This window comes from Carcharodon carcharias, chromosome 9 (assembly GCF_017639515.1).
Source record: "Carcharodon carcharias isolate sCarCar2 chromosome 9, sCarCar2.pri, whole genome shotgun sequence".
NCBI lineage: Eukaryota > Metazoa > Chordata > Chondrichthyes > Lamniformes > Lamnidae > Carcharodon > Carcharodon carcharias.
In genome coordinates, this window is record NC_054475.1 from 90,282,881 (window position 1) to 90,310,079 (window position 27,199).

General features: G+C 42.4%; 1 protein-coding gene across 3 annotated transcripts in view; it reads right to left on the reverse strand.

Annotated features, from left to right (window-relative positions):
- Nucleotides 1–1,743: 1,743 nt before the first annotated feature.
- Nucleotides 1,744–27,199, reverse strand: part of fhdc2 (FH2 domain containing 2) — an 83,400-nt gene continuing 57,944 nt past the window's right edge. For 2 of the 3 annotated variants that reach the window (XM_041194676.1, XM_041194678.1), the window contains 5 exons: nucleotides 25,667–25,737; nucleotides 23,225–23,342; nucleotides 16,207–16,317; nucleotides 11,647–11,808; nucleotides 1,744–3,373 (listed from right to left, as the gene is read on the reverse strand). In XM_041194676.1, coding sequence (XP_041050610.1) covers nucleotides 2,084–3,373; nucleotides 11,647–11,808; nucleotides 16,207–16,317; nucleotides 23,225–23,342; nucleotides 25,667–25,737 — 1,752 coding nt within the window. In that variant the 3' untranslated portion in view covers nucleotides 1,744–2,083. The remainder of the gene's footprint in view (nucleotides 3,374–11,646; nucleotides 11,809–16,206; nucleotides 16,318–23,224; nucleotides 23,343–25,666; nucleotides 25,738–27,199) is intronic. The other variant, XM_041194677.1, reaches the window with a different exon arrangement.

Consider the following 27,199-nt stretch of genomic DNA (forward strand, 5'->3'; position numbering starts at 1 on the left):
TATCATAAGTCCGATTATGCACACAACCAAGGGTCAACATTTAGTGGGAGGCATTTAAACCACACCATCACTCCTTTTTCTGATTCTAGCAAAAATGAAGGTTGCTTTTAAATCAGCTCATGTATATAGTATTTTTTCATCTCTGTCCAGCAGGATTTTTTTATTTTCTACTTGCAAATTCCATAGCATATAATGTGGGCCACAATAACAAACAAATTCTCTGGATCTATAAAATAAACTGAAAATTAACTATCCACTGTCTGTACCAAACTTTCCAATGAACAATGCTAGTTTAGTGAATTTATGGAATACAGAAAGTAAGTAATTAGTTGTTCTTACTTAAAAGTACATTGCATTCTATGATTGTCGTGGTTTGTTTTAAATTGATGACCAAATTGCTACATTGATGTACTGATGGCTTCAGTAACATACAGAACTCCTAATCAGACCAGATCAAGTTCTGATGTTCTGATGAACTGTCACAGGCCTGAAACATTAACTTGGGGCAGGATTTTCCACACGTGGGTGTGTGCCTGACATGCTCGAGCATGAAATGCCGTGCGATGATGTCGGGCGAGCATCCCGATGTCATCGTGCATTCACGCAATATTTCAGCTGGCGGCGTGAGTTGGCAGCATACCCGCCGACAATTAAAATGCCTGTTAAGGCCATTAAACAATTAATTACCTGTATTTTTCGCTGCCTGTCCAACATTACAGTTGGCGGGCAGGCAAATCGGCCAGATGGCCTTTGGATTTTTGAGGAAAACTCATCCGTGGGCAGGATAAGGTTTCCATGATTAAATTTTAAAAATTTGGGCAGAATTTTTCAAATATACATATTAAGGTGTGAGTCCACTGTGTGGACATTTTTTCCAGATTTTTAAATACTTCATTCATTGGTTTAAAATACTTCAGTTCCCTGAGGCAGCTGTCTGCCTTCAGGGAGCTTTCATTGTGTGCTTCCCTGTGGCTGCACTGACATCAACACTTGCCCTCCTCCCGCCCCCATCCCAGCAGTGCTGAGCTTCTCAGCGCACCTTTCACGTTGGCTGGCTGTTAATTGGCCAGCCAGCATGAAATCATGGTCGGGGCTGATCGTATGCAGTGGGCTGTTTCCCAGCCAGTCCCGGGTCCACCGGGCATGCCCGCCCAATGACCCGAAAATCCTGACCTTGGCTTTTCCCTCCACCAAAGTTGCCTGATCTGCTCAGTATTTTCCAGCATTTTCTATTTTTATTTCAGAGCTCAGCCCTAGCTGTGACAGCAACTCATAACTGCAACATGCAATCAAAGAGAGGTAGCAACAGTATGTGGAGTCTACAGGTTACCATTGTATGTGGATTGGCGTGAATTCGATGCTGAAACTTGGTGAAGACCATTTTGAATTCCACCTTTGATGTTTCCTGAAGTAGCTGTGTATTCATCCCTGACACCAAATAATTTAACATTAAAAATCATTGCTAACAAGAAATGTTACAGAGGTAGATAGAAGTTCTTGCTTAAAGCAGCAGCTGTTTAACCTGTGTGACTTGATCATCCAGCACTTACTGGCATGTTTACACTCTGTTGTCCATAATTTCAGAGCTATGAGCTTACAAAGCTATTAGACCAAGACTTGAATCCTGGGAGTCAAAATTTCAGATCAAAACAGGAAGTGCCAGTCAGACTCACTTCCACACTCTCAACCCAAAAACATTTCCCTTCCAGCTGAACCATTTAAAACACATTTAATCTGTTATTCTAAGATCAGAAAAATATTTATTTAATCCTGTTTCTGTACAAAGCAAAAGGAACTGAATAAATGGCTTGTTCACAGTTTCTAAAACAGGCCTTTCCTTTTTTTGTGTTCTTCTGAAAAACAAACCATTTTAATGACTCACTTTCACATTTTATTTCTTTTCTTCATTATGTCTAGTTACAGGCAACATTGTACCAAATCTTATGATGAATATCTCAAACGTCCCATTAGCCAGTAAAATCTTTCTGGCTGAGAATTTTGTTCAGCGTGACTGGACTGAAAAGACAGCATACCAATCAACTCCCAACACTACTATCATTGCCATACAAGCTGCCTGCTAGTATCACCGCCACACTGGCTGTCTGTTCTGTTTTAGGGGCCTGGTGTGTTGACCTACCATAGTAACTCTGTCAGGGTTTGGTTTCTTGAGTTGCAGAGGTTGTTTGGCATGAGGATTTCTGGAGTCTGATGTCACAGTTTCTGATTTGTTTAAGAAATTCTTGGAACTGGTGACTGTAGAAGTTATAGTAAAATTTGACTGCGAAGAGCTGCAGTTTGCCTTTTGATTTTGGATAGATTTTCTCCCAGTTATTGTTGCCTGCTCAGGTACTTTGAGAGTCTCTTTTATTTCCTTCGCTTTACTCATTTGTTTAATACCTGTTGTGATAGATTTCCTTTGTACTGGACTGGGCAAATTCCTTCGTGTTAAAGTTGTTGTGGGAGAGAGAAGTTTTTCAGGTGAATGTTCTTTATGTCGCAAAGATGTTGCCCTCTGGCCTTTCAGAGACAGAATTGAGTGGATCTTGGTAGGATCACTGTTCATTTTGCATTTTCTGTTTATAGTCAAGCTCCTGCTTTCACCTTTGTTTAACTCTGTCATAAGTTTCTTGGCAACATGATCCTTCTGATCGACTCTGGCTTCAACTCCACCCAAAGTCTTTTTAGGAGTGGGTGAAGATTGGTGAAATTGTTTCCTTTTTGAAGCTGCATCTTGTTCCCCTCTTTGTTCCAAGGACTCTCTCTTCCACTTTGAGCAGTGACTAGGCTGTGATTTTTTCAATGATAAATTTTCATAAGATTTAAGTCTTTTGACTGGAGTTCTGCACTCAGCTGGGCGACTCAGCTCTGGATATTCTTTGACCAATGGCAGAGTTTGCTGGGATTCTCCAGGTTCTTGTACAAGCTTTGCTGTTTCTTTGATAGTGTCAGGTTCCTGGTTCAGAATGTTTACCCTTTCTTTTGGAATAGGATATCCTACCTGCATAACACAGTGACTCAGCTGTTGTTTCAGAACTTTCTCAGACACCTTCCGCATAAGATTTGCCAGTTCCTTGTCAATGAAGTCACTAATTATGCCGTTTGTGTCATGGTCTCGTTCCACCTCTGTTACTCCCCCAGAGGAGTACGGCTTTTTTGTGCAATGTGCAGTAGAGCGAGAGTCATGTTCGAAAGACCTGCGTTCCCATTGCCTCATACTCTGACTTCGTAGACTTCTGGCAAGTGACCTCTCCAACTCATCTTGACCAAGTTCAATTTCGATAGAGGAACAAGTAGCAACTGAGTGCCTCTTCTCTGCCATTTCCTTATCTCTCTGTTGCCTCTTCAGTTCCTCAATTTCACGATTTGTATTCTCCTGAGGAATAGAGAAATAATGTTAACTGCTAATACTTCAGGGGAAAATAATCCTAGGAAATTCCTTTATTCATACAGTCATATAACAACACAGAAGGAGGCCATTCAATCCATCAAGTCCATGCCAGCTCCCTGCACAGCAATCTAGTCAGTCCCATTCCCCACTCAGTCTCCAGAGCCCTGCAAGTTTATTTCCTTCAAGTACACATCCAATTGTTTCCATATCCTCCATCTTGTGAACAGTGAGTTCCAGGTCATTACCACTTGCTGCGTAAAAAGTGTTTCCTTACATTCCCCCTGCAATTCTTGCCTAATATCTTATATCCTAGTTTAATCAGCTAATGGAAAGTATGTAATAATCTTGTACACCTCTTTAAAATCTCCCCTCAATCTCCTTTGCTCCAAGGAGAACAGCCTTTCCAACTCATGTAACTAAGAAACAATCTTGTAACTAACACAAGCTATCCAACAACTTTGAAGATGCTAACACTGCCTACAAAAAAGCTGGCAATTCAAAAGTAGTCGATGACATAAGCTTGTGTCAAATGAAAAGAAGTAATTACACTGAAAATGCAGCGAGATTCTGGCTTGTAACTAAAGCTGTAAGAATATTCAGTGTTTATTTGGTTTTATTGGAGGAAAATAGCCATTAGAATACATAAATGTCTGAAGGAAGGTACCAGTGTCAAAGGAGAATATTTATTTCCTTGGCAGATATGGGTATGCTCGCATAAAATTTTAATTTTTGACAGTGCGGAACATTTTCTGGGATTTTGCTATCAACAATGAACAGAGCCAATAATTTTTTAAAAATGTAAAATGGTAGAGAAATTTACCCAATTCCACTGCTTAATTTCCTGTTTGAGGCTGATTTTTTTAATGTTTAAAATTATCTTTTGATAATCAGAGAAAGAAATTGGTTATTGAAAGAAAAGTTACATTTTCTCTTAAAATAGGGCAAACAAAAGATCCTAACCTAGCCTTAATACAAAAGCAAAATACTGCAGATGCTGGAACTCTGAAATCAAAACAGAAAATGCAAGAGGTTAGGCAACATTAGACAGCAGAGAAACAGAGTTAATGTTTCAGGTCAATGCCAATATAGCGACTCCATAGTTCATGCATGTAGTACACTCCAACATTCACATTCCTTTATCCACTTTATTCTTTTCTACTTCTAAATGCTGGTGCCCACCCCACTGCCAATTTAGTTCAAACCCTTCCCAACTACATTAGTGAACCACCCCATGAAGACATTGGCACCAGTCCTGTAAAGGGTCAACCTGTCTCTTTTGAATAGGTGCCACCTGTCCCAGAACTGGGTCCCAATGTCCCAAGAATCTGAAACCCTGTCTCCTGCACCATGCCGCAAGCCATGCAAAGATCCTCCCTTTCTTCCTATCTCTACTTAGTCTAGTGCGTGGAACTCTAAGTAATCCCGAGATTACTACCTTTATGATCCTATCATAGAGCCATAGAATGGTTCAGCACAGAAGGAGGCTATTTCATCCCATGAAAGAATAAAGAACAAGATTGGAAAATTGTGAATGTGACTCCATTATTCAAGAAAAGAGGGAGACAGAAAGCAGGAAACTACAGGCCAGTTAGCTTAACATCTATCATAGGGAAATTGCTCGAATGATATTCTCTTTACAAGGTATAATCTCCTTAATATTTTTTCCTAGTATTACTGTGGGATACTGTGAAGCAGGCTTGTGGGGGCTGTGTGTAGGTGTGTGTGTGTGTGTGTGTGTGTGTGTGTGACTAATTAGACTGAAGACAGTCAGACTGCAAGGTTTAAATCATCAAAGGGATAAGGTGATTATGTGAGGAAAAACTTTTTTATTCAGAGTGGTGACGGTCTGGAATGCGCTGCCTGGTGGGAGAGTGGTGGAGGCAGGTTGCCTCACATCCTTTAAAAAGTACCTGGATAAGCACTTGCCATGTCATAACATTCAAGGCTATGGGCCAAGTGCTGGTAAATAGGATTAGGCAGGCAGGTAGGTCAGGTGTTTCTCACGTGTCGGTGCAGACTCGATAGGCCGAAGAGCCTCTTCTGCACTGTGTGATTCTGTGATTTGACCCATTATGTTTGTGCTGGCTCACTGAAGGAGCAATTCACCTAGTGCCACTCCCCTGCCTTTTCCCCTTGGCCTTGCAAATTTTTCCTTTTCAGATAATCTAATTCCCTTTTGAAAGCCTCAATTGACCCTGCCTCACCACACTCTCAGACACTCAGGATCCTAAACACTTGCTGCGTAAAAATGTTTTTCCTCATGTCTTCATTGCTTCTTTTGCCAATTACCTTACATCTGTACCCTCTGGTTCTCAATCCCTGGGAATAGCTTCTCCCTATCTTTTCTGTCCAGACCTCTCTTGATTTTGAATACCTCTATCAAATCTCCTCTCAACTTTCTCTTCTCCAAGGAGAAGAGATCCAACTATTCCAATCTTACTAAGTAACAGTTCCTCATCCTGGAATCATTCTCGTGAATCTTTTCTGACCCTCTCTAATGCCTTCACATCCTTACTAAAATATTGCCAGAACTGGACTCAGTGCTCCAGTTGAGGCCAAACCGATGTTTCATACAGGTTTAACATAACTTCCTTGTTTTTATACTCTATTAATAAAGGCCTTATTCATAAACCCCAGGATGCTGAATGTTTTATTAACTGTGCTCTCAATCTGTCCTGCCATCTTCAATAATTTATGCACATATAGATCTACATCCGTCTGCTCCTGCACCCACTTCATAATTGTACCCTTTATTTTGTATTGTCTTTCTGCATCCTTCCTGCAAAATGAATCACTTCACACTTCTCTACATTAAATTTCATTTGTCACCTGTCCACAAACCTGTCTATGATCTTTTGAAATTCTATACTATCATCTTCATGGTTCACATTACTTCCAAGTTTCAAATGATCTGCAAATTTTGAAACTGTGCCCTGTACACCAAGGTCTAGGTCATTAATATATATCAGGAACAGCAGGGGTCCTAACACTGAGCCCTGGGGAACTCCACAATTAACCTTCCTCCAGTCTGGAAAACTACCATTCACCACTACTCTCTGGGCAGGTTTTTCCGGTCGGTGAGCAGGTGTGGGGCCTGCTCACCGACGTGTAAAATGACACAGGGATACATCAGACGTGTGTCCCGACATCACCCCGCGTTAGTTAGATTTTCAGTTCAGCCTATTAAGGCCATTAAAAAACTAGTAAACATGATTGATGGACCTGCCTGTCCAACCTTAAGGTTGATGGGCAGCCCGGGAGCCCAGGCAGGCTTTGGCAAAAACATGAAACCTCATCCATGGGGGAGGATTGAGGTTTCATAAGGGTATTTAAATTTTTATTAAATGTTTAAATAAAATTTATGGACATGCCCCAACTCATGTGACATGAGGGAGCATGGTGGGGAAATTTTTTAATCACCATTATTGAAAGTTTTAAATTGGAGCCGATCTCCTTGAGGCAGCACTTTGTTGAGGGAAACATCCCTGCTCGCACAGGGAGTGCATAGCACTTCCTGGTGGACGTCACACTGGGCGGGCCTTCATTGGCCTGCCCATGTAAAATTGTGGCATGCCCCCAACTGGGGGCGCCGATCAGAAGCCCGCCCACCCGGGCCCACTGCAGTACTTCCCCCCCCAAAGGGGGGGAAAGTGTTGCCTTTTGTTTCCTGTCACTCAGCCAATTTTGTACCCATGTTGCAAATGTCCCCTTCATTCCATTAGCTCTAACTTTGCTCACAGTCTGTTGTGCAACATTTTATCATTTCTCTTTTGGAAGTCCATTAACACATCAACAGCATTAGCCCTATCAACCCTCTGCTACTTACAGTTTAACTTCCTCCCTCGCTCCTAAACTGATTGTAAGATCTCAATGCCTGCCCTTTCTATGTCATTGGTACCAATGTGTACCACAACTTCTGGCTGACTGCCATTTCCTGCAGAATATCTGCAACTTCTCTGTGATGTACTTTACCCTGGCACCAGGCAGGCAATGCACCATGTGAGACTCACAATGACAGTTACAGAAAAGTCTGTCTGTCCCTCGTACTATGGAATGAGCTATGACAACTGCATTTCTATGCTTTGCTGTTTCCCGCTTTGCAGTTCCTTGCCCATTGGTGCCATGGTCTGGACTACACAATTGCAAGTGTCGTCACTCCCAGCAGTCTTCAGTCTACCAATTTGAGAGTAGTACACACCATGAAGACTCCTACACTTCCTGTCTCTTTCCAGTCCTCCAGATGACTACCCATGTACTATTCTGAAATGTCTCTGCCTGTGGGGTGGCCACCTCCTGGAATGTATGGTCCAGGAAACTCTAAGCCTCCCTGGTGCTCCACAGTGACTCCAGCTGCCCCTCAAAAACAGAAATTTTAAGCTCAAACTGAAAAAGCTAGAGGCAATTCTTATGCACGTGGTCATCCAACACACATGTGGTGACCTGAAGTGTCCACATGGAGCAATTCAACCTTATCTTCTTTCTTCCTAAACCATTCATTGGTAGTGGAACTGCTTCACGGTTAATATTATGTCTAACCTATTACTCTCCTTCTCCTACCAACACCAACATTCCCTCAACTGGCTCCAGCCAGTTCATTATGGTACCCTTCTTCTCCTCTCTGCCCCTTATACTCTATGGCATCCTCTCCCACACAAGTCTTTGCTGGTACTTTCTTTCTCCACTTGGCATTCAGTTAATGTTGATCACTCTCCTTTCTCCCCCATCAAAAAACACCAATCCCAGTTTCCAGCTTCCCCATGAAAAGTGTTACTTAACCTCCCCTCTTTTGCTCTTGGGTTCTACTTCTTATGCACCTCGTCAGTTCCATTCCAAAGCTCCTAAACAAAGCCTGTTGTTCCTGTAAATAAATTCTCCTTCACTGTATGCGCTGGGCAGGAAATCCTTATCATGCTATAATTCCTATTCACAGACTGCAGATGCAGGAATAAATTACAGGAGCAACAGATCTTGGGAAAAAGTTCTGGAGCTTGCACTAGGCAGAGAGGAATTTGCCATATGCTGATTTTAAACTGTAAATATGGGAATGTGTACTAGCCTGCAAAACACTGAGGGCCAGACTTTGCTACCAAGGTCTGTTGCTCGAGTTGGGTAATTTCTCCTCTCTGCTGACTTGGCTTTGTTTAAAGGGCCCAATTTTTGCTCTGGGGAGGGGGTGGTGGGGGGCAGGATAGAGTCAGGGCTGTTGACCCTGGAAACAGATTGTAGGTGGCTATGGGGATGGGTGAGTGCTGAGGCAGGCTGGTTAGAAGGCCCACCTTGGTTCTCTGGGTCTTCACCCCAGTTATTTTAGAAGCTGTTAGGCCCTCTAGCCTTCACCTCTCACACCCCTCAGGCCTCCACCCACTCCCCATGTCCCCTCCATCCCAACTCATGCCTCCTCCATGCCACCTCCATAGCCACTCTCCTTTATGCACTAAGGACCGACCTCAGGCACCATATAGGGATGGAGAAAAAATTAACTTCTCAATCTAATAGAACTCTCACTCATACACATTTGATACTGAAAAAGCTCCCATTCATGAAACCCATTCAAAAATTTTAAATCTCAAGTGTTCAATCGTTATAAAAACAAAGTCCTGTTCAGTAATCGCATCAAAGACAGTGTCACATGAGCTGGGACATGTCAATGAATTTTAATAAAAATTTTTATTAAATTTATAAACCCTTCATGAAACCTCATCCCACCCGTGGATGAGATTCCATGAAAAATGCGAAGGCCGCCTGGGCTCTTTGCCTGCCCGCCAACCTTAAAGTTGGACGGGCAGCCCTGTTAATGAGTTCAATTGGTATTTAAATGGCCTTAACAGGCCTTTGACAGTTTGGTGGGCAAGCAGCTGACTCCGGTACACGTCCACCGAACTGAAGATTGGAATGATGCGCAGTGATGTTGGGATGTACGCCTGATGTCCCCGCGTGTTATTTTATGTGCCGGTGAGCAAGGCCTGCCCAGGTTTCCTGCCTATGTGATTCATGTCCTGCCCCGTTCACCATCCCGGCAAAAATGGAATCTATGAGAATGGGTTTGGGACTTCCATATCCTGGTCCCATTTGCCATTTTAAAAATCTCCTGGGTCAGCCTGATTCCACAAAAATCGGGCCTTGACTGTTGGCATTATGCATGGCTAATAGACCTGTATATGTCTAGTAACACTGCGTCTAAATTTAGCAATACAGCTACTGTGGCCCAAGGCACTACCATTGTACCTGAAAACATTATCGTGTTACCAATATTCTCCTCGGCAACAAATAAAAGAAAGCAACAGCCACAGCAGGTAGTGGCTGCAGATATCGGAACCTGGAAATTACTTTTGCTGATATGAGGGGACAAACATTTAATTTGTTCGTATATAATTTCCATATCAGCTATTTTAGCGGAGGCAATACCCAATTTAAAATAGAAACATTAATGCGTACTTTAAAATAGTGTGCAGAAGAATGCTATACCAACATCTTGTGTTTGTTAATATCACCAGCAATTTCCAAGGACTGGCTATTTAAAGAAATGAAATCAGCACCAAGAAGAAAAAATAATTTGACGAATACTGATGAATACAATACCACCAATATACTTTGTTGATATATTTACCCCATGGAGAATCATACTTTGGTCTCCTTTCCATTTATGTACTTATGCATTCAAGTTTAGATATCAAAATATTAAAACTGGAATGGGAAAGGGAAGACTACTTATTCTGGAAGAACCATAACATTACACAGTCATTATTCCCCAGTGTTGGCATTAAAAGCACTGGCATACGTGCATGCCAGAGCCAATGCAATCAAATCAACATTGTTTGGGTCCAAAATTCCTTGAGAAGAATTTTACATTCCCCTATCATTGGATTTGCTGTTGGGGGGGGTGTCTGTAAAATTCCTTGGATGGCCTTCCCATTTGGCTCCCTCCTGCTCCAATTTCTCCACAAATTGATGGTGGGCAGGCAAGGCCTACATCGGTCTGTCCACTCTTGCTCCAACTGAGGCCTTTAGTGGTCAATTAATGACCACTTAAGGGCTGTTTCCCACCCAGGCTCAAATTTCAGGCTGGTGGGAGGAGTTCAGGGGCAGGAGGGAAGACCAGAAACTGACCCTGCTCAGACCTCGGGTGGGAAAGTGGTGGGGTGCGGTGTTTTTGGGGGGGGGGGTGGGGATCATGGCCTCCTTTCAACTTCGGACACCAACCTCACAAGATCTATCTCCTGCAGGTGTTCACTCCCCATTGGCCTCTCCACCAACACCCCCACCCTCACTTTGCCCATACACCCATCCCCTGACCACAAACCTCGCCCCCCCTGCCCCCACCAGGCCTCACTTTCCCTGCCTGCCTTGAGACCCCAACACTTAGCTGGTCCTGGATTCTTGGAACATAGACTCTGCGGACTGCTTGTAGTTCCAGTCCTGTTCATGCAACTTCTGGCACTGTTGGGACTGGAAAGCTACAAGCCCATCTGATTGGCTGGCAGCTCTCTGAGGTGTGACTTCCTTCTGACATCAGGGGTGGACATCCTGCCTCCAGCCAATTAACAACTCCTCGGATGGCAGGAGGGGAAACCCCGCCATCCTAATAATCCTGGCCCTCGGATTGGGGTGGACAAAAGGCAGTCTGCTGGATCTCCACCATTTCCAAGGTGGAATGTCAGTCATCTCCACAAGGCAAATGACAACCAAGGAAGGGGACTCTCAGCTGACGTACCCTGTTTTTTTCAGGAGTGCACAGGTGATTTGTTTAAGCGTGTCCCCTTTAAATTCTTTTGTGCAGTTGCGCACTTATGATAACTTAAAGGGGACAATTTGTGCATGGCCTCTGTGGGAACTTTCAGGGCCATGCAGCTCAATGGAATATTCCTTTCAGCACTCGTGAGTTCCTGCTCCTCAGGCTCCAGTGGGACTTTTAGCAGTGGAGTAACAGTCTCCACATTTTAAAGAGGAGACACATTTTAAAAAACAAAATCACCCTTACTCAGGATGGGGAGGGGTTGCTGGAGATTCCAACAGACATGAGCAACTGGGTGCTGGTGAAGTGCCAAATATGGCACTTGCAGCAACCTGATCCATGCAAATGAAGTGCACACCAACTCCAGCGAGGCCAGCACTGGAGGGCACCATCAGAGAAAATCCTGGGGTGTCTCAGCTCACAGAACAAAACTGTTCAAAAATATTGCTAATGATAACATTGTCCGGTATTGACAGCAATCGTAACTAAATTCTGTCCTGAAAATGTTAGAAATACTTGACCATACCTGAATTGCTTTGAGGAATTTTTCACAGAAGCTTTTGAGAACAATACAATATTCCTCGAGTTTAAACTTTTCATCTTCACAGAAATATTCTGCCAAGGACAGTCTTTTACTCTGGAACAATTCCATTGTTTTCCATATCTCTTTCAATTTTTCCTTTGCAGTCTGCAAAAGGAAGGAAAACAGAAGGCTTACAAAAAGTCATTTGAAGCCTCAATGGATTAATTCTTCACAACATTCAGTTTTTAGCATTCTGAACTCCATGAATTTTAAATTTAGCCTATCCTTTTCCATCCCCTGTCAGAAATACGCATCCAGTATACACAGACTGCACTGGAATACAAGTCAAACTGAAGTTTATTTATGATTAAGCATGAGGTCATGTAGGAAGATTAGCAACAGAGGGCTGGATTTTGTCTATTCCTGATGTCATAACCAGAACTGCACACCACTTCTGCTTTCTCTCTTTTGGCCTTTTCCCATGCGATTATAATTAAAATTCTAACTGCCAGCCATGTGCATGCAAAACACATTCAATTTAACACATGGGGAAGCTTTTCATTGGTGAAAACCGCCATCAGCTGACAACACTGCATCTACAGGCAGCCTAATAAAGAGTCTTCTGGTCAAACAGGGAGGGTCTGCATCATGGCCACAGCTTTCCTGCCCAACTCCATAGCTATTGGGCATCATTTTCTGGGCGGGGGGTGGGGGCTGCTTGCCAATGCATAAAATGACGCGGAGTGACGTCGGTCAAGGTTGGCAGGCAGGTGAAGAGCCCAGGCGGCCTTCCAAAAAAGCATGAAACCTCATCCATAGACGGGATGGGATTTCACGAGGGATTTAAAATGTTCGGAAAATTTTTAAGTAGTTGTAATGAACATGTCTCAGCTCATGTGACAGTGTCACATGAGGGGACATGTCAGGAAGATTTTTTCTTTCATAAATTTTTATAAGTTTAACCGATCTCCCTGAGGTAGCACTTTGCATCAGGGAGACCTGTGTGCTCTTCTGCGCACATGCACAAAAGAGCGCACAGACCAGCTCAGGAAATCCCCCCCACCTGCACAGGGAGCGCACAGTGTTTCCGGGGGGACATCATGCTGGGCGGGCCTTAATTGGCCCACGCATGTAAAATGGTGGCGTGCTCCCATTTGGGAATGCCGATTGGGAACCTGCCCACTCATGCCCGCTCCCGCACAACCCCCTCGACAGGGAGAAAATGCTGCCTATTAACATAAGACTCGAGAGCACAAAGGTGGCACAGGTGTTTTTCAAAATTAAGTTTCAGTTGTAAATATTTTACATTACATTGATTTCACTTTATTCATGTGCACATCATTGTCATTTGTTAATATTAACTTTGTCAGACAGCTAAGCTTATTGGCGTGCATCATGGTTGGAATTAATGGCTACAGGGGTTTATTTATGATTAAGCATGAGGTCATGTAGGAAGATTAGCAACAGAGGGCTGGATTTTGTCTATTCCATTTTGTCAATAAAGGGCATTTCCTTTATTGTGGAAGAAACGATGTTGTGTTTTTGCATTCACCCTTTATTGAATGTTCACATTAGTGTCCAGTGTTGTACTCACCACTCTGTGAGACATGGCTAATCTTACAGGCTCAACTGGCCCTCCCTTCTTTACATCCAAAGGGCATTGTCCAAGAGCAATTTCAGCAGAGTAATTGAAATGTTATAGGAGAACTCAAAAGCTCTGTGAGGACCCTGCCAACCAACACCCCGAGATGTTCACACATTTGGACAGCACTGATACCGCCCTTTAGGGCCCTCATTTTCTTACCTTGATTGACTGTCCTCATCATCTCCACCCCCACCGCACCCAGCACACCAGGCTCTTCCCAATTTACTCTTCCTTGGCCCCGACCCCACCCTCTATCCTCCCCTTGATCCCTGTTCTACTTCTCCATGCCCCTGACCAAAGCCTCTGTCTTCCCCCGGATCTCTCTTCTACTCCTCCATGCCCCTGACACCCTCCACAACCTCCCTCATCACTAACCACTAACTTGCCTATCCTGAGCCCCATGCAAGAGTCCATTCTCCTGCCCCCCTCCCTTGGATCCTAAAGTTGAACAAAGAAAACTGCTGATCTTACACATAACTACACAAAGCCAAGAGGTGCATACCACCTTTAAATGATCCTGCACTAGGTGCCACGAAATTCTCATGCACCACTGACTTTATTTTGTCGATAGGACTTTATTGAAAACTATTTCATGTCAATGAGTACTCATGGCACGCAAATGTATTACAAGTATGAACCCGCCACAAGCCAGCGTAATGCTCAACACGCCGCAAACACGCTGCTGAGTTTATTGCTGCATCTGAACTCACCATCGGGAAATCAAAATTTCACACTCCACATAATTAAGTCACCCGGCATCCCACCCTTGTAGGCTTGATAAAATCTCCCTTCCCCCACCCCCGAGAGTTATGCACGGGCCTGATTGTAACTCACTCAAAATCCATTCAATTACACAGAGTTAAAATCAGGCACATGGAGTAATGGAATAGGGTATGAGTTCTACTTCCAGCCAGACCACTGGGGGTTGTACCAGGTTGAAATCTTTTGTAGATAAATTTAGATATGCATCATCCCAAATCGTTTGGTTACCAGTTCTAGTTAAGTTCAGTGCCAAGAATAATCTTTTTGACAGCATTCAGATACAGAATTGTGAGTCATTCACGAAACCAGAATGGAAAGGAGAACGTGACAAGAATGGTTTTAGCTACACTTATCTACAGCTTTGTATAACTTAAGATATTGTTATCCTTTTGAGATCCATTTTAATGTCTAAAATTAAGGTTATTAATTAGCTGCTGATGTCCTCTGTGAGTACCTATCAGGCGGAATTTTCCATCCCCATTGGCGTCAGGTGTCATGGCGGGCGTGAGTGGACAATATGGCGGAAGGCCAAAAATTGGTTTCACAACATCATGAAACCACTTTGTGATCATCTGCTCCACCAGTCAACGGCAGGCCATGTTTCCTGCTGCCGGAGATCGGGAACATAATTTTAATACATCTGCATTTAACTATAAGCCCTGCTCGCTTAAATCAGACATGGAGGGCCTGGTCTGTATTTGGGGTCCTGTTGTGTGGCAGTGGCACCCTCCTCAGTCTGTGGAATTGGAGTTGCTGGGGTCACAGGAAGAAGGAATTCAGATGGGCCAGACACTCGCGGAGTCACCTGGGTGGATGGCCCTGGGATATGCACCTGCTGATCCTCCTCCCTATGGGGCCCTGGTTAACTCCTTGAGGAGAAGGGAAGCTGGAGTGAGATTGAGCTGCCCTGCAGCCCTCTCGCATTGACACTGTGGGAGGCCAACTATGGCATCAGCGATGGAGTTCAGCCCATACAGCAGTGCAGGACCATTGTCCTGGACCAAGCTCTCCATGGCGGCTGCTATCCTACCAGTGTTGACCTCAGTGAATTGGCATGACGGCCTGATTACCTCGTACTGAAGGTGGACGGAATCCTCCATCGTGTTTTGCCATCTGAGAAATGCAACTGTCAACTGTCATCCCTCCCTGCTGTTTCCGTGAATTCGCTGCAGCTCCAACAACTGATTAAGGACCGAGTCCAGAGGCTTGTCATCTGACTTGGACTCAGCAGATCCCTAACCTCCAGCACTCCTCCAAGTGCCATCAACCTCAGGTGCCCCTGCCTCAGCCTGCTGTGGAATAGATTGTATGCTGTGCTAATCAGTTAGTGAACCCGAGTCTTCTGTACATGTAGGTCCCACCAAGGTGTGTGTCACCGTGGAGGGTGTAGGTGAGCGCTGTGGCGGGTGTTTGAGGGAGGTGTCCTTAGGGTCCTCATCCGAGGTGCTGTCAGTATGGAGTCAGGGCCAAGGTTGCCTGAAGGTGACGGGGCAGATGTGCCTATGTGAGAAAGTGGAGATTGTTAGTGCATGGCTGTCGCAATACATAGAACAGTGGATTCACACATGAGTTGCCAGAGGGATGATCTGGTGCATGGTCCTCACTTGGATGCTTTGTGTCAACCTCGCCAACACTGCAGGAACAGTCCACATCCTCTCTGGTCAGCTCTAATGCATGGTCTTCGAAGGGAGTGAGGACCTTGATGTCTGGCACCACATCCCGGTCTGGGACCTCTCCCGGTGATTGTGCGTGACCTTATCCTGCATAAAGACAGATGGAGAGTGTGAGCAAGGCAAATGCCCATCCAAATGACAAGGATGCCAGGTGTGCGTGTGTGTGTGCCAGGTGGAGCCATGGACGGGATAAGGATGCGATCTCCAGAGGAGATGAGGCCATATGGAGAGGCTTTAGAGATATAAAAAAATGTCCAGTGTAGAAAGGCAAAGTATTTTCCAATTTAAAAAACACACACGCACATTACAAGTAAAAGTCCAACTTGGTGGCCACTGTTTTGCAGCCTTTGTCTGAGAGGATGTGAGGCTGTGGATGAGATAGATAGTGGTGATGTCCCTTGCGCTGGCAGTCAGTGAGATGCCAGTGAATATGTGATGGGTTTGTGAGTGTGTGAGTTTAGAGTGATGAGATGGTTGACTTACCCTGTTGGCAAAGATGAGATTATTCATCCTCTTTCTCCTCTGGATAGCCAACCTTTTGTGGGCAGCATTGACACTGACCACCGCTTTCTCTCCTGCCCAAAGTATAAAGCACTGTACACAAGGAAAATTGGACAATTTAATCCATGAAAAGTGTTCAAATAGCTAAGGGTGGAGATGAAAGATGAAGAGACTCAGTGATAACTAGAGCAATTAATGCTTTGAAACAATCAACAAAGTTCAAACAGTAGAATACAAGTCAGAGGAATTCATTATCAAACTACATAGTGCTCTAATCAGATTGTGAATATTGTGCTTATTTCTGGTTGCCAAGAAGCAAGGGAGACATTCAAGCATAATGCAGAGAAGGGCCACAAAGCTAAGCCTGAGGAGAAAGAGTCAAATTATGCGAAAAACCTTGAGAAACATGGGCTTTTCAGCCTTAAAAGAAGACACCCGAGAGTAGGGGGTGTAGAAACTGGTCCAGTCAATGGCGCAAAATGGATGGTGTCTGATCTGCCACTGTTATATGCAGCTTCTGATATTTAATTCAATTAATTGCAATGCAACTGAACATCAGGCACCAACTGAGACAAATTCCTACCCCTAGATCTTTTAGAAATATACAGAGTGATCAAGGCAATTGTAAAGGTGATTTTACTTCAAATTAAATTGTGGAAGTAGGACTGGGGAATGTAGGTTCAAATTCCGTACGAAGTGTTATAAAAACATGAAATGGACTTCCAGAAAGGGTAGTAGAGCAATTGACCCTGGAATTACTTAACTAACAAATAGATGCTACAGCAGATGAATTGTGAGCTTTATCCTTGATAAGCAAACTAAGGTGAAAAGAATTGCCTTCTTATTTGTTACTAATTTCTGAACAGAGTTCTCAACTATCATATACCATGCAGTTTCCCTCTGACAACAATACTCTTCTTATTACATTTGAATGATGTAAATAGCGTTTAGCATTTACGTTAAAGCTAGTAGTCAAATTTATTTACAAGTAGAATAATACACAGAAGCTCTTAAGAGGTAATGACTTGCATTTTGCAGTCAGATTTGCTTGACTCCGTGTGATATCAAGAAATAGCTGAAGGCACTGGATACTGCAAAAGCTATGGGCCCTAACAACATTCCTGCAATAGTACTGAAGTCTTGTGCTCCAGAACTAGCTGCACCCCTAGCCAAGCTGTTCCAGTACAGCTGTAACACTGACAGCTATCCTGCAATGTGGAAAATTGCCAGGTATGTCCTGTTCCAAAAAAGCAGGACAAATCCAACCCGGCCAACCCATCAGTCCACTCTCGATCATCAGCAATGTGATGGAAGATGTTGTCGACAGTGCTATCAAGCAACAATTACTCAGCAATAACCTGCTCACTGATGCCCAGCTTGGGTTTCGACAGGGCCACTCAGCTACTGACCTCACTATCGCCTTGCTCCAAACATGGACAAAAGAGCTGAACTCAAGAGGTGAGGTGAGAACAACTACCCCTGACATCAAGGCAGCATGTGACAGCGTATGGTATCAGGGAACCATAGCAAAACTGGAGTCAATGGGAATCGGGGTAAACTCTCCACATGTTGGAGTCATACCTAACGCAAAGGAAGGTGGTTGTGGTTGTTGGATATCAATCATCTCAGCCCCAGGACATTGCTGCAGGAGTTCCTCAGAATAGTGTCTTAGTGTCCATCTTCAGCTGTTTCATCAATGACCTTCCTTCCATCATAAGGTCGGAAGTGGAGGTGTTTGCTGAGAATTGCACAATGTTCAGCACCATTTGCGACTCCTCAGATTCTGAAGCAGTCCATGCTCATATGTAGCAAGACCTGGACAACATTCTGGCTTAGGTTGATAAGCGGCTAGTAATATTTTTGCTACACAATTGCCAGGCAATCACCGTCTCCAACAAGAGAGAATCCAGCCATCTCCCCTTGACATTCAATGGCATTACCATCACTGAATCTCCCTCTATCAACATCTTGGGGGTTACCATTGATCAGAAACTGAACTGTACCAGCCATATACATACTGTGGCTACAAGAGCAGGTCAGAGGCTGGGAATTCTGCAGTGAGTAACTCACCTCCTGACTTCCCAAAGTCTGGCCACCATCTACAAGGCACAAGTCAGGAGCATAATGAAATACTCTCCACTTGCCTCGATAGGTGCAGCTCCAACAACACTCAAAAACCTCAACACCTTCCAGGACGAAGGAGCCCGCTTGACTGACACCCCATCCACCAGCTTCAATATTCACTCCCTCCACTACTGACACACAATGACAGCAGTGTGTGGCATCTACAAGATGCACTGCAGCAATTCACCAAGGCTCCTTCGACAACACCTTCAAACCCATGGCCTCCACCAAGTAGAAGGACAAGGACAGCATTTGCATGGGAACATTACTACCTGCAAGTTCCCCTCCAAGCCACACACCATCCTGACTTGGAACTATAACCGTTCCTTCATTGCCGCTGGGTCAAAATCCTGGAACTCCTTTCCTAACAGCACCATGGGTGTACCTACACCACATGGCCTGCAGCGGTTCAAAAAAACGGCTCACCACCCCCTTCTCAAGGGCAATCAGGGATGGGCAACAAATGCTGGCCTAGCCAGCAATGCCCACATCCTGTGAAATAATAGAAAAAGTCAATGACAAAGCAACAGTGCTCATCGCTAACTTCAATTAAAACTGCCCACAAAGATCTCTTGATTTCTGTGGAATAATTCTTCCTCGTTTGACAGGAATTTAAATCTGACATCAAGTGAAAGGGATATCTCGGTGTACCACAACAGTTATCAACAAACAGGTAAGCAGCTTGGTGAGGTGTTCACACATAGCGAACCAGGGAGTTAAAACTGTTTATATATAGTTATACATTTAGTATGCAGGTACAACAAGTAATTAAGAAGGCTAATGGAATGCTATCCTTCATTACAAGAGAGATTGAACATAAAAGTAAGGATGTTATGCATCACCGAGGGCATTGGTGAGACTGCAGCTTGAATACTGTGTGCAGCTTTGGACTCCTTATTTAGGGAAGGATGTAAATGCATTGGAGGCGGTTCAAAGGAGGTTTACCAGATTGATACCTGGAATGAGTGGGTTGTTTTATGAGGAAAGGTTGGACAGACTGGGCTTGTTTCCACTGGAGTTTAGAAGAGTGAAAGGTGGTTTGATTGAAGTATAAAAGATCCTGAACAGACTTGATAAGGTGGTTGTTAAAAGGATTTTTCCTCTTGTGGGTGAGTCCAGAGCTAGGGGACAGAGATGAGGAGAATTTTTTTCTCTCAGAGGGTTGTGCGACTTTTGAATTCTCTGCCTCAGAAGGTGGTGGAAGTGGGACCATTGAATATTTTAAGGCAGAGGTAGATAGATTCTTGTTAGGTAAGGGAATCAAAGGTTATTGAGGTTAGATGGGAGTGTGGAAATCAAAACACAAGAAGATCAGCCATAATCTTCTTGAATGGCGGAGCAGGTTCAAGGGGCCAAATGGTCTACTCCTATTTCTATTTCTTATGTTATTATGTTCTTCTCTCCTTCACTTTTAATTTAAATTTCAGACAGTGAAATAAATGATTATGATTATTTTTGGACTGAAGTTAAAATACCAGTATCAACAAACTTCAAAAATTATTATTTTAAAAATATGCGGAACCTTTTAATCATATTTAATCATTTGGCATTCTACAACTATAAAATTAGCTTTCTCAGGGCCAGTGAGGGTGTTTGGCAGTAATTATAAAGTCAGTATGATGTTAAAATCCCAGTTACACATCATTCAACAAAATGTAACAGAATGCAACTTTCTCAAGGGCTTTTTACATTAAGGTTAACAATATAAGAGTGGAAGTTCCCATTAATTCATAAGATTTCCCATTGATTGCAGTCTGAGATTGCCACTATAGCACACTCTCTGGAGAAGCATAGGCCTGAATTTTCACCCCTGTGTTGGGAGCACAGAGTCAGGACATTTTCTGGCTCCGCAAACATGACCCCAGAGCAAGTGGCCCAGAAAGTCAGATTTTCATTCTGGGGTGGACCCCCCCACTCCCCCAGGGGTCGGGCTGGGCGACCCCATACAAGTGTGCAATATGTCGGGTGTGGAGGTGGGCTAGGCGGAAGGCCTACTTTGGTGCACTAGCACTGTATTGAAGTTTTTAAAAAACCCAGAAAAACATAAAACAGGTCTTCAGCAATCACCCCTCACATCCTCTCACCCCCCCCGCATCCCTTCCCCATACTCCGTCCATGCCAACCCATATCACCTCATGCCCCCACCCACTCCTCATGGCCCCTCACACCCTCCATACATAATCATGCCCCTCTGCCCACCCTCATGGCATCTCATAACCTCCCTGGCAACATATGCCCCCTATGCATCACCCTTTGCCCTTACACCTACCATGCCAACTCATCAAGTAGCTAACAAAGGCAGACCTCAGGACCCATGCTGAGATTAAATAAAGTTCTCAGTGTCTATTGCAGACAATATTTTTTAAAAACCCTCTCATTCATAAAAACCCATTTATTACATTTACATTCCTTCAACTACATTATCCCTTATGACAACAGATATTTCATTCAATTGCATAACCCCTTCTAAAAACAAGCATTGGAATTCGTAGTCCCATTTCAGAGTCCATACCACTTGGAGCTTTCAATTAAACTGTAAAATGGCAGGTACCCTACTGTGATAATGGACGGTTGTGAAATCAGTCATGCATCCCTAAGGCTTACGTCAACAGACAGAGTGAAATAACAGGCAATCATTTTATTTTTAACACTCGGACAGTTGGTTCAAAGAGTTAAAGGCTGGGACTTTTAAATGCCTTAACAGCTTAACAGCTCTTTTGACAGTTTATCCTGGCACTTTTGACAATCGTTCTTGACAGTTCATCTTGAAACTTCTAACAGTTGTTTTTGTCAGTTCCTCTTGATATTTTTGATAATTGTTTTTGGCAGTTCCTCATGACTGTTCTTTTTGACGCTTTTGTCAGTTGTCTTTGACAGTTCCAATGAGCTTCACAGTTCCAATGTGTTTAGGCACCTTTTACACACATTCATGCCTAATTTTAGTATCTCAAACGACACTTTACCTCATCTAAAGGGCATCTGACATCCCCCACAGGGCAACTGACCTCTCCCAAAGGTGTCCTGGGACCATATCGAAAGGAATACCTTACCTCTCCAAATGGGTACCCTGGCTATCCAAATGAACCCACAAACTTCAGACCTACTCCAACCAGGTCTAATCTGCACATCAGGTTTCAGCCACCTCTCACATCAAAATCACAGGAGTGGAGGCAGCTACTGATTTCTATGGGCAGCAGTCTGCGTGAATCCCAACTCATACCTATTCCTGCCCCTGTGAAAATGGTAGGTGCCGAGTTCAGGGACGGGATTTGGGACTCTTCCACCATTTTCATAATAATACTGTTGTAAAAATCCAGACCTTAGAATCATTGGTGAAGCTTCCACATTTTCACGTTATTCTGTGCATGTGCGGACTCCAGACTCAGTTTTAGTTGAGTAAAGATAGCGAATGCTGACAGTTTTTTCACCATTACACCACAAAATCCGGGCCAATAAGTTACCAGAAGTACAATATTTAAATTGCACTGATTGAATCAATGTACCAGACCGTATTTGTTCTACAGCTTGATATGTGACTTGATTCTTGGATGTAACTCTCTTTCATAGACCTTTATAATGTGAGATTATATTTGGATTATGCCAATATGCAATATTCCATCCATGGAATTCTATTCTCAAGATAGGACTAAAGATGAATGATTGGAGCTGTATTTTCAGGTCATGGAAAACGTTTCAAGTATATATCTTAAGTCTAGGAGCTGCATAAGAGCACAACGGAACTCACATTGTAGGGAAACATGTTAGATTTGTCTTCCTCCAAACATTTTTCTTTACTGGTTCAGCCATGAATATCCCCCATCTCTTACTGCATATAAATTAACAATGTTAACAGCTAGTCCCAGCCATCAAACAAATTTTAAAATTCACTGGGTTTGGAATGGATGTGTTGACACAAACAAAGGAAATCCACCAATGACAGGTATGTTCTATAACCATCATCTGATTTAAGTAACCAATTAATACATTGGTCACCGTTACCATTTTACAGTAAGATATAACTGACTGTAGCTAATTTTCAAATCACAACCCATTGTTTATTAAATCATGTAAAAATAGAATACAGAAATTTCCTATTATGTGACAATCAGCACTGGGACCAGAGCCAGTGACCATGTATCACTAGAATGGGTATGGCAGCCTAGCAGTTACGGTACTGGACAACCAACCAAAGATTGTGAAATTAAGTGTGGTAATTTGTGGGTTTGGAACAGAAAATGGCCATAAAAGCTTCTGGATTGTCATAAAAGTCCAATTGGTTCACTAACATCCAATTGCAACCTGATATCCTAATCTCATTCGGCCTACACATGACTCCAGTCTCACAGTAAATGGTTGATTTTTAATGCTCTGAAGGTAAAAAGTGATTAACAATAAATACAGGCCAGACCTCAGAAATAAATGGGGAAAAAATTGGAAATCCATAACCATACTGTCGGGCAGAAATGGACCAGAATCTGTGACTATAGTGCCAAGGGCTTTTGGGACAAGAAATTCCTATGCTGCTGAATTTAAGGACAGAATTGGACTTGTGAACCTGGATTCAGTACAGACTCTGGGGACACAATTGTTTTACTTTTTAATCAAGAAAGACTTCAGATTCAGCTCAAATATAAGTAGGTTAGAACTGGGTAAGGATCACAAACACAAAAATGCACCTTTCTACCAAAGCTAATGAGCTCATAACCTTAGATATTTTATACATTAAATGACACTTACTATCAGTCCTTCGGAAAGAGGTTTCAGTGCCTTCAATTCTAACTTTCTTCTGTTTTCAATTTCAACAATCTTTGTGGAAATAAGTGGGAAGTTTACAGTATTTATATCAGTTTGTGTTAAAACCTTTAACCACTTTTACCTGTAGAAAGGGAGCCATCTGTGCTTCAAGCTCTGGATCTTCATTTAAATTTGTCTGCAGAGAGGCAAGTCTTTCTGCCAGCTTATTTAGCTCCTCTGTCATACCATCTTCGGATAATCTGAAAGTCAAACAGTGAACATTTAATCATGCATTTTACTGGTTCTCCTCAGTTCAAAATGTATAATTTGGGAAACTCTGTGCTAGTGCATTACAGTATGTCAATCAGCCCTGCAATATGCTTCAATCAAAGGTAAAATTAAATATCCACACATCAATCAATATCTAATTAAAATTTGCTGTATTATCTCTTAAAATAGAAGCCTTTATGAAGCTGCAAAACTTAGCCAAATTCTGACTGGTTACTTGTAATATAATCTTAGCGGCCATCTCTGCCATTGCCAAACAGATCAAACCTGGATATAAACTATCTTCTCTGTTCCTCTCATCCCTAATTCAAAAATCACTTTCTCAAATCCTCAGTCGTCATCTGTGGCTAAAGTTTCCTCTGTTTATCTTTACATTTAATGACACACAAACAAAATTATAGAGAAGCATGTTTTTTAAAAAAATATGGGAATGTTACTTTATTAGTAGTTGGCAGATACTAGAAACTAGTAGCCAATCATTAAGCACCTACAATGCAGATCACTTAATCCTTCTCAATCCAGTATTAATACGCAAAAGTTCATAACTCCAGCTGTGAAATACGTAATTTTTTTGCTGGGGTTGGGGGGTGGTGGTGGTGGGCAGCAATTACTCAAGAAAATTTGAGGAAAGCCCTTTTTAACAACCAGCTCATATGAGAGACTGGAAATAGAGACTAGTGCCGAATGGTTGAGGGTAGATCAATAGAGAAGCAGTAGCAGACATTTAAGGGGGTGTTTCACAGTATTCATTCTGACTATAAAGAAAAATTCTAAGGTGAGGATCCACCATCCGTGGTTAACTAGAGATGTTAAGGAACATCAAACTTAAGGAAAAAGCATACAACACCGCAAAGATGAGTGGCAGGGCAGATGATTGGACAGAATATAAAGAACAACAGAGAATGACTAATAGGTTAATCAGGAGAAAGAAATTAGAGTATGAGAGGAAGCTAGCTAGAAAAGTAAAAACAGATAGCAAGAGTTTTTACAGGTACTTAAAAAGGAAAAGAGTAAGTAAAGTGAGTGTTGGTCCTCTAGAGAATGACAGTGGGGAGTTAATAGTAGATAATAAGGAAATGGCAGATGAAATGAACAAATATTTTCCTTCTGTGTTCACTATAGAGGATTCAAAAAACATTCCAGTAATAGCTGCAAATCAGGAGGTGAACAGGAGAAAGCAACTTGGTGAAACTGAAATCACCAGGGAAATGGTACTGAGCAAATTGATGAAGCTGCAGGCTGGCAAGTCTCCGGGTCCCGATGGACTACATCCTAGGGTCTTAAAAGAGGTGGCTAATGAGGTCGTTGATGCGCTGGTGTTAATTTTCCAAAGTTTGCTAGATTCTAGAAAGGTTCCATCAGATTGGAAAGTAGCAAATATAACCCCTCTATTCAAGAAGGGAGGGAGGCAGAAAACAGGAAACTGTAGGCCAGTTAGCTTGACGTCTATCGTGGGGAAGTTATTAGAATCGATCATTAAGGAGCTTATAGCTGGGCCCTTAGAAGAGCTTAAGGCAATTGGAAAGAATCAGTATGGTTTTGTGAAAGGAAAATCATGTTTAATCAATTTATTGGAGTTTTTTTGAAGGTCATGTTTAACCAATTTATTGGGGCTTTTTGAAGGAGTAACATGTGCAATGGATAAAGGGGAGCCTGTGGACATACACTGGATTTCCAGAAGGCATTTGATAAGGTGCCACATCAAAGATTATTACAAAAAATGAAAGCGCATGGTGTAGTAGGTAACATATTAGCATGGATAGAAGATTGGCTGGCTAGCAGAAAGCAGAGAGTATGCATAAGTGGGTCTTTTTCTGATTGGCAGGATGTGATAAGTGGCGTACCACAGGCCTCAACTTTTTTATGATTTACATCAATGACTTAGATGACGGCAGTGAAGATATGGCAGCTAAATTTGCAGATGACACAAAGATAGGTAGGAAAGTATGTTGTGAAGATGACGTGAGGAGGTTGCAGATGGATATGCATAGTTTTGAGTGATCTGATGATGAACCGTTATAAAACACTGTTTCGGTTTCTCCAATTCTGGGCACTGCACTTTATGAAGGATTTAGAGGCTTCAAAGAGGGCACAGGAAAGATTTAGAAGAATGGTACTAGAGATGAGGGATTTCAGTTACAAGGATAGATTTAGAGAAGGTAACTAGTTGCTGTTAAAATATGTGTTACTTGGTGAAATATTAGCAAGTATGTAGTAATTAAGACAGATGTCAAAACTGCATGGTTTTGCAAATAATTTTGTGCAGCCTATAGTGGGGGAGAAAATTTTACCATACCTGGCAGCTGCTCCAATGTGTTCCAGTTTATCTGGGAAGGAAAGAAGCTTTTTGTCCTTTTTTTCTGCTTCCTGTGTTAACAAAATAAATACCAGTCTGCTAAAGAAATCAGCTATAATGGATTTATTACATGAAGAATCTCAAATATACCAGTGACTGAAACCTCATGTTGCTTCTGCAGAATGCTGCACATAAAGCACTCATGCAGCTAATCATTAAATTAACAATTGCAGATAAATGATATTTGAATAGAACAAATCCAGCTGAGGTTTCAGACTTGCTATTTAAATTCAACATCCTGCAGAATTTCTGGTAGCTGCATCACTTGGATTATTGTCCTACAGAATGATTGGCAGGTTGTGCACCTTCTCACAAAGATGCAATGTACAAATAGAAAGGAATTTTTTTCTGGCCTGGAATTGATTCCTCACAACCAAAATTGGGATGATAGGATGGGGAAGAGAAGGGGCAAGACTGCAGTGAGAACTGAAGTGAAGAGGAAGGTTGCAGTGACAGCTGAAGATGAGATGCAATTAAAGTGAAGCCTGATGACACAGTTCAGAAGGACATGAAAGGCAGAGAAAAAGCCAAACCTGCATTTAAAGTTTATTGTTTGCTCTCTTAAATACCTGCTCTTGAAGAAACAGAAAGGCCTCATTTAAGGAGGGTTGAGAACAAAAATCCTTATGATAGGTGCTAACCATGCTAATCATACATAATCACTACGGAGCTATAAACATTCCATTCTCAGGTTCATGTCTTAACTTACCACATTGTAAATGAAAATCATCCAATTAGTTAGAGTCAATCAAATTTATGCTCCGACAAACAGAATTTAATCACGCAAGCAAAAAGACATGTAACAGCAAGGGGAAGAAAGTAGCCACTTGGAAGACAGTGCTTTTTCAGAGATTGATTTTTTTAATTATTAAAATAATGCATAACTTTGAAAGATATTGTTTTTGGAACAACAACTTTTCCCACAGCTAAACATTGCCAAATGACTTGAAACATCATGAAAAGCTTCCTAAATACCCAGAACTGTAAACAATTAAAGAAAAAGGTCATGACTTAAAATTTGAAAAATGTTTGATACAATATCTGCAAAGTTAAACCTTAGAGCACATTTCTTCAACATGAGGAAGACAACAACAACTGCTGATATTAGTCAGGCAAGTGTTTTCTGTCAGTTTTAGTTGTAAATGAATATCATTGAGATGACAATAAATTATTTTAAATACATGCAGTGTCTATAAAACATTCCCAATGTAGTGGATTAATGAATTTATTTAAATAAGTCCATACAGATTTAAAAACATTGTGCATGCCTTTTTATTATTCTGAATCTCTTTTCACATCCCGCCCAAATCCATTTGGCTTCTTGCAACTTTTCACGTAACTGGAATATTTCTTAAGTTTAACCAGCTCAAAATGCATTTTATACAGCAGTATTTCAATTGCCTATTTTTCCTGTGTCTTCCAGAATGTAATCCTACCATGTGTTCAGAGAATGTTAGAAGTGTTGCGTCTAGT